Source organism: Tupaia chinensis, unplaced genomic scaffold (assembly GCF_000334495.1).
Source record: "Tupaia chinensis unplaced genomic scaffold, TupChi_1.0 Scaffold000605_1, whole genome shotgun sequence".
In the NCBI taxonomy this organism is placed as follows: domain Eukaryota; kingdom Metazoa; phylum Chordata; class Mammalia; order Scandentia; family Tupaiidae; genus Tupaia; species Tupaia belangeri.
In genome coordinates, this window is record NW_006160123.1 from 2,240,238 (window position 1) to 2,248,477 (window position 8,240).

Sequence of the window (8,240 nt, forward strand, 5' to 3'; positions counted from 1 at the left end):
GGGGGCGCGAGAGAGCCCGCCTCGCGCCGATTGGCTCCGCGGGAGGCCGGCACTCGACGCTCTGCCCCACGCTCTGCCGTTGGGGAGCGGACAACGCGGGCTTTTCTCCGGTGTTTCGGGACCCGGCTTGGGTAACCGCCGCTGGGGACTTGGAGCGCCTCAGGTTTCATCCAGAACAACAGTTCCTCTTCCTTTAGTGCCAGATCATTTGGCTGAAATTAGGATTTGGAGTCTGCAACTTTCCTTCGGAAGAAAAAAAAAACCTTACTGTGGAGAAGACTGAATTTATAGTGTATGGCTCGCCGTTATTCGAAGTTTCTTGTGTTGTCTTAAAAATGGGGAATTTTGCATTTTATTCCTGTGGCTGATTCTTGATGAAAATGTTTTAAGTCACCAGTTAAATTAGTACACCCTCAGGGCCGGCAGGTGGCGTGGTGGTTCAGGGCGCTGGACTCCCACGTGTCCGGTCGCGGTGGAGGCCCTGACCTGACGGTTTGCCTTTTTCCTTTCTCTCTGTCGCTTTTGCTCTCGCTCTGTCCCTCTCTGGTCAAATTAAAATAAATACCTGAAGTTAAATAATTCTTTTTTAAAAAATTAGTACACCCTCGGTTTTTAACCTGTGGCTTCAACTGCCTTATCTACTTAGCACTATCACTTAGTGCTGAGTACTAGGACACTCAACGCTTTCCCAACCTAATTTAGGTTTCCAGTTTTAAACTTTTGTCTGTAGCCTTACAGCCTGAGGCCCCATGGATTCCCTGGAGGCTGAAGTTGTAGTCTTGTTTTCTGATTGCTTTGCCCTTGTCTGACCTTATGATATCTGTCTTTACAGAAATAGAGTAAGTAACCTTTGGGGTATGCCAGTTTCCAAGGAGCTGCTTTATTCCTGCAAATATGGATGTGGTAGGAAAAACCTTGATGTCAGCGATATGAATCCCCCTTTTCTCAGTCTGCCTTGAAGTCCCTCTTGATCCTAAATTTGCAGCTTTCAAAACTTTCTTTGCTCCTTGTTAATATTTTTTTCTGATTTTCTGTACTATTTCTCTGTTTTCTTGCCATAGGGCGGGCGCCACCACACCCATATTTCTCTTGTTTTCTTTGTCGTTTCTTTAATTTCCTTTATTCCAACTTTTCACAAACCTTTCTTACATATCTTTTTAAAGTATAAATTAATTTTTACCTCTGTAATTAAGGGCTACTTTTCCCCCCCAGTCTTATGTCCTCCATTATTTCTAAAATATTTCCTTTTGACTGTTGATTTAATTTGAACAAACCATGATTTTTCTCAGGCCCACAGTTACTCATTTTTATGTTCTTTCTGGAGGTATAACACTTAGTTTTGCATTAAACCACCACCAAGTACTGGAGGCCTGGTATTCAGGTTTCATTACTTTCCACTGTGACTATGAACAGGTGTCTTAAATCTCTAAGCCTGTTTTCTCACTGAAAATTAGATAATGGTTATTGTAAGTATCAAATAATATTTGTGAAAATACTTGCTAGATGGGGCAAGCCGGTGGCATGGGGTTTATGGCACTGTAATCCCACATAGCCAACCGTGGTTCAAGTCCTAGACATGGCGACTTGCTTTCTCAGGTTCTCTCTTGGTCTCTCTGGTGAGCTCATGTGCTGCGTAGCAATTTTTTTTCTAAGAATTACTTTATTAATTTAGTTATTTTAATTTGACCAGAGTGAGATAGAGAGAGGGAAAGTGAGAAAGCAAGCCACCGGGTCCAGGACTTGAACCACAGTCACCCATGTTGGAGTCCAGTGCCCTTACCCACCCCCCCACCTGCCAGCCCCAGCAAATTGAAAAAATAATAATAATGATAAATAAAATGAAATAATTTTTAAAGAAAAAAATACTTGCTAGATCTTTAAATATATAGATTAGGAGTCTGCAGTTTGTTTACTTGGTGGTTAAGGCGCTGGATTCCCACATGGTGGACTGCAGTTCAAGTCCTAGACCTATTGACTTGCTTTCTCACTTTGTCTCTTTCTTTTTTACTCTCTGGTAAGTGCATGTATCCTATAGCAAAATTAAAATAATAATAAATAAAACAATTCTCTTTAAAATATATATATATGTATAGATTTAAAATGCTGTGCAACTTCTCATCTTCCAAGTTGGGTTATGTTATTATTTCATTGGTATTTTCTAGTGAGGCTAAATTGCAAAATTCACTGGTTGAATTTTCTTAGTAAGGCAAAGGTAATTGGTCATTAAGTTTAAACCATCAGAGAACATGTATCTAGGTTGTAAATATAAGGCTATCCAAATTGTAGAATTGTTTTAAAAGATACTAAAACAAAAGAAGATTCATCTTTTGGGTCCAACAGTTGGCGTGGTGGTTAAGGGCTCTGGACTCCCACATGGCCGACTGCAGTTCGAGTCCCGAATCTGGCAACTTGCTTCCTCTCTCTCTCCTTCTCTCTCTCTCTCACTCTGTCCCTCTCTGGTGAAATTCAAATAAGTAAATAAATGTTAATTTAAAAAAAAAAAAAGATTGATCTTTTAAGTTACAGAATTACACTGAAGAATGTAAAAGTACTGGGCCAGCCTGTGGCTTGGTGGTTGATGTGCAGGTTCCCACATGGCCAACCACATGGGCCAAGTCCCAGACCTAGCAGCTTGGAAAGCATGTAGGCTGTGTGGCCAAAATCCTGAAAGGAGAAATGGAGGAGAAAGGATTGCAGGCATGATCATTCCTCTGGGAGGTGCCGTCTTGATCTCTTTCTCTCTCTGGCAAGCATACACACTCTGGCAAATTAAAGAAAGAATGTAAAAAGTATTTGTTTTAAATGATAGCTTTTTTAAAAATTTTATTATTTTAACTTGCTATAGGGCATGCGCATTCACCAGAGAGAGAGAGAGAAAGAGGGAGAGAAAGGAAACAAACCACCAGGTCTGGGACTTGAAACATGGTCGGCCATGTGTGAGTCCAGTGCCTTAAACACTGTGACACCTGCTGGCACCATGAGTTATAGTTAGATAGAGCTTTTTCTTTGTTCATTTCTGCATTGTTGTAATTTTTTTTTGTTTTGAGAGGTTTTTGGTATAGGGCGCATGTGCTTGCCAGAAAGACAGAGACAGAGAGACAGAAAGCGAGAAATCACCTCCCCCCGAGGGGAATGGCCACACTGCAATCCCTTCTCCTCCATTCTCCTTTAGGGATCTTGGGCACACATGTACACATGCCCGGTGTGAGTTTAAGCCACCAGGTCCAGGACTTAAACCGTGGTCGACTACATGGGAGTCGAGCAACATAGCCATTATGCTAACTGCTGGTACCCAAAGTAGCTTTTTTAAATCATGGATCTCTTTTTCAATTTTCAAGTATTTAGATGCTTAAAGAAGACTACTTGAAGACTCCTTTTGGAATCAAAGAGCATGGATCTCAGCAGTGACTACCAATTTCTCAATCAGATTTTGTGGAGAAGGGTGAGACTCACATTGGTCTGTGGCATCTTTGAGGGTGTGCTCCAGCATGTGGACCCTAACAAGATTGTCATCCTGAAGAAAGGTCTCATCCTATTTCTCATTATCTTCTGTCTTTTAAGAAGTTAAGGACTGAATTTGAGAGATGGCATTGGGCTCCTTTAGCAACTGGGAGGGTGGCATTTATTCCATTTGAGGAGAGGGGTAAGGGGAAGTTGAGAACATTATTTTCTCTAATGGAGGAACAAAGCTGCATATTCTGGTTTATTCCCACCACTATACTTATATTGACAAGATAGTGGAAATTTTCAGTATATAGTTTTTGAAAATTGCTGTCTATATGCATCCTGAAATTTAAAAATACAACTCAGAATTGCTTTTAACTTCAATTTCACAAAGACAGTAAGGGGTTAATTTTTCTCACGCAAAAGAGAAGTTCAGAGGTGGCTGCTAAGGAATAGAATAGTGTCATTGCCAGAAGACACCAGCAGGGACCAGGTCCCTGTGCTCCTGCTCTGCTATCTCAGTGATCATCTGCCATCCTCATGCTCAGCTCTACATCCCACTCACTTCCGGTTTATTATAAACAGCTCAGGAACAGCCAGAGGGAGGACATACGTAGGGCAAGGTATATGGGAGGAGACACGGAAGTTCCACCTCCCCTGTGCCACCCTCTCAGAACGTCCATGTGTTCACTGGGCCCAGAACTCTGATATATAGAGGTTTTGTTCACCTAGAATACTGATTTGCTAGGATAGTTATTTTCCTGGCATGATAAGTTTGAGGTTCACAATTGAAACATGTATAAGTGGCATTTGAGAGATGAGTGTTGTTGTTAAACTGTATTTCAAGTTAAAATAGGCTTCCATGGGCCACCGTGAGGCTGGTGGCTGGGTGCGTGTATATGTGTGCCCAAAATCCAAAAGGAAGAGTGCTGGAGAGGGGATTGCTGCGTGATCATTCTCTAAGGTGGGTGCCTCTCTCTTTCTCTCTCTCTGGTGAGTGTACATACTGTCTGGCAAACTAAAAAAAAAAAAAAAATCCATAATTCACCATGCCACCAACTGGCTCTGGATATATTTTTTTTAATTTCGCTGCAGGGTGCATGTGTTCACCAAAGAGATACCGAAAGAGAGAGAAGGGAGAAATCACCTAACAGGGGAGATGGCCATGCTGCAATGCCTTCTCTGTTCTCGGGATCTGGGGCACGCACACACATACACCTGGCATGCTTTTTAAGCTGAGACTCAGACTGTGTAATCAACTCTGTAGGATCCAGTTGCCCTAACTACCACACTGACTGGTTGGTCCTGGTCCTGTATATTTTTAATGATGCCTATTTCCAAATAATTTTCCAAAAGGATCGTGCCTTTATTTTGCTCCTAGTAATGTATGAGTGAATTTCAGTAAATACTATAGCATTGATTTTTTGTTTTTAGGTTTGCACTCGCTAGAGAGAGACACAGAAAGGGAAAGTAAGAAATCAGCCCTCAATGGGGATGGCTATGCCACAATTCCTTCTCCTCTTGGGATTCTGGGCACACATGCACATGCGCCTGGCATGATTTTCAAGTTGCCAGATGTGGGACTAACAGTTCAGCAATGTGAAGGTTCAGCGCCTTAACTTCCGTACCACCTGCTGGCCCCACTAGCATTGGGTTTTTTTTGTTTGTTTGTTTGTTTTATTTCAATCCTGGTGCGCGTCTTTAGTTTTTGTTGTTGTTGTTGTTGTTTTTGCTAGTTTTCTAGGAAAAAAATTAATATTTTGTTTTCACATATTGAAAAAATATCCTTACAGGGGTCAAACATATTCTTTTCACTTGTTTACTAATTTTGTGTACTATTTGGACAAAATATATTAGTATGACAGCGGTGTAAAAGAAGGTTTGGTTTTGTTTTGTTTTTGTTTTTTGTCAGAGGGCACATGTGCTAACCAGAGAGAAACGGAGAGGGAGAGAGGAGCAAGCACTCTCCAAAGGGGTGTGGTGACGCCATAATCCTGAAGGAAGAATTCGAGTTGGGAGAAACTAGAGGCAGTGATAAGAAACAAGGAATACAAGAAAGAAAAAAAACCATGGGGGTCTGAGCTAAAGTGTGACAAGTATTGAAGAGAAAAGATTCTAGACAAACTCAGGAGATGGAATAAGTAACCTAGTAACTAGATAATACGCAAAATGCAATGGAAAAGGACACCTACTTTATGACTCAGATTAGATGTGTAGTGGTTACTGATTGATAGAAATGGTTGTAGGAGCAGGTTTTTTGATTAGTGGAAGATCATTTCAGTTTGAAAGTCTTTTTTAAAAAAGATTTCTTTTTTTTCTTTTTTTTTCTTTTTTTGGAGAGGTTTTAGCTATAGGGCGCGTGCACTCGCCAGAAAGACAGACAGAAAGCAAGAAATCACCCCCCCCCCCCCAGGGGTGATTCAATGGATGAATTCATCCAATGGATGGCCTCGCCACAATCCCTTCTCCTCCATTCTCTTCTCAGGATCTTGGGCACGCACGCACACGCGCCTGGCATGACTTTAAGCCACCGACTCCAGGACTCAAACCGCAGTCAACTACATGGAGTCCAGCGACATAGCCATTAACGCTAACTGCTGGTCCCTATTTAATTTTATTTTTTATTGCTAATTTTTTAATTTGACCAGAGAGAGACAGAAAGAGAGAGAAAGGAGAAGTGAGAAAGCAAGCCATCAGGTCCGGAACTCGAATCATAGTTGGTCATGTGGGAATTCAGCACTTTAATCACTGCTACTTGCTGGCCCCTCAGTTTGAAAATTTTAAAGTAAATTTGTCATTATTTTAAAAAGTGAGTAGAAATCAGAGAGTCCTTTCAGGAGAAATAATGGATGTCAGGACAGCTGGAAGTGAATATGGTCATTCAAGCAAAAGTGAAAAGAATGAAAGGTACAACCTTGGGGAGCACCACTCTGAGGGGCAAGCAGAGATGGTACAGGCAGTTGAGGTCAGAAGGAGCAAATCAGGGAGACAGTGTAAAAATGGTTACAAGAATGTGCAGCAAGATCCACTGAGGCACGGGTGTGAACCTTGACTATTGTGTTTTTTTCCCTTTAAAATTATTTAATTTTATTCATTGTCATTATTTTATTTTATTTTTTTGAAGTTGACCAGAGAGACACAGAGACAGAGAAGGAAAGTGAGAAAGCAAGTTGCTTGACCCAGGACTCAAACCACGGTCAGCCATGTGGGAGTCCAGCTGCCTTAACCACCGTGCCACTTGCCAGCCCCAATCTGGTTTTTTGCTAGCAATGTAAGCCTTTCTTTTCTTTTTCTTTCTTTGGAGAGGTTTTTGCTATAGGGCGCATGTACTCGCCAGAAAGACAAGAGAGACAGAGATAGAAAGCGAGAAATCACCCCCCAGGGGAATGCTAGCAATGTAAACTTGAGCTAGTCATTCATCATTTCTGAGCCTCAAGTTCCTCCACAATGGAGATAATGAGATGCTGGCTCATTATGTTACGTGGAATTGAATGTAGACAAATAGCAAGGTGCCTGGACAGTGGGTACTCAGTGTAGTAGCTTTAAATAGGTGGTTGGAGAAAAACTAACCATAAAGTACAACCTGTAAGCCAGAGAAGAGAGTCAAGTAAGATGAGATGTAAAATTGTGTTTGGATTTGACACAGAGGCAGTAGCCTTTGACCTCAGTAAGAATACATTCAATGGAATAGTGAAGGTTCAGCCTGTTTAGTTTGCCAAGAAGTGTGGAACTACACAGTTGCTATGAGTACTTACTTTTTATTTATTTATTTTTAATATTTAACTTTATTTAACTTGACCAGAGAGGGACAGAGCAAGAGAACGAGAGAAAGAAATCAAGCTGCCAGGTCCGAGACTCAAACCATGGTCAGCCATGTGGGAATCCTGCACCCTTAACCACCACGCCACCTGCCAGCCCCAATGAGTACTTTCTTCTAGAAAAATGACAGCACATTATAGACATGACATTTCAATTTCTCTCAACTCCCTCCCGTCTTCATTGAAGAGCCAGAGTTGTTATCCCTGATAATATTTTTGAGCATGGAGCATGATCCAAAGCAGGGCGTGAACTCTGGAAGTAGCCAGCTGCCTTATATTTGTTATGGAGTTAGGTGGAGTAAAAATAAACAGAAATATGATAAATAGAAATCCTTAGCCCCAAAGGCATTACAGTAATCTCAGGAGATTTTGAAGTTCAGAGTGCTATTGCCCTTTTCAATTTCTCTTGTACCATTCCAGGGTTTATTCTGTACTTTATACTACTTGTTTCAAGGTTGGGGCTTTATCATTTATTACTGACTCTTCATTCCAAGGAGAAGATAATTTGGGGTTTTTATAAAACTGATTTGTTCAATTTTTAAAAAGAATTATTTTATTTAACTTTGTTTATTTTAATTTGACTAGAGAGGGGTAGAGAGAGAGAGACAGAGAGAGAGAGAAGGAAAGTGAGAAAGCAAGCCACCAGGTCCGGAACTCGAACCATGCTCAGTCATGTAAGAGTCCAATGCCCTTAATCACCACGCCACCTGCTGGCCCCTGATTTGTACAATTTTCAAAAGGCATTGTACTTTCTTACACTTTTAGGAATTTAAACATTATTATTAACCAAATGAATTGTTTTCTTTAACAGTGAAGAACGTGGAAACAGGTCGAAGTGTCCCAGGTGTGAAGATGTTTTTTGGCCATGAGATTATGAATGGTGAGAGCTTCATATTCTCTGAATGCTTGTATTGGGATTTGCAGCAGTAGTTAACTTTCTACTGTTGGCTTTCTTGAGACATTTGAAATGAAAGAGTG

General features: G+C 41.1%; 1 protein-coding gene across 3 annotated transcripts in view; it reads left to right on the forward strand.

Moving 5' to 3' along the window:
• EXD1 (exonuclease 3'-5' domain containing 1) overlaps positions 1 to 8,240 on the forward strand; it is a 50,349-nt gene that overhangs the window by 889 nt on the left and 41,220 nt on the right. Inside the window, exons 1-3 of one of the 3 annotated variants that reach the window (XM_014591666.2) lie at positions 8 to 292; positions 3,339 to 3,524; positions 8,074 to 8,142. In XM_014591666.2, the coding sequence (XP_014447152.1) occupies positions 3,392 to 3,524; positions 8,074 to 8,142 (202 nt within the window). In that variant the 5' untranslated portion in view covers positions 8 to 292; positions 3,339 to 3,391. Of the gene's footprint in view, positions 1 to 7; positions 293 to 3,338; positions 3,525 to 8,073; positions 8,143 to 8,240 lie in introns of those variants that run through there. The other 2 variants (XM_014591667.2, XM_027775819.1) reach the window with 2 other exon arrangements.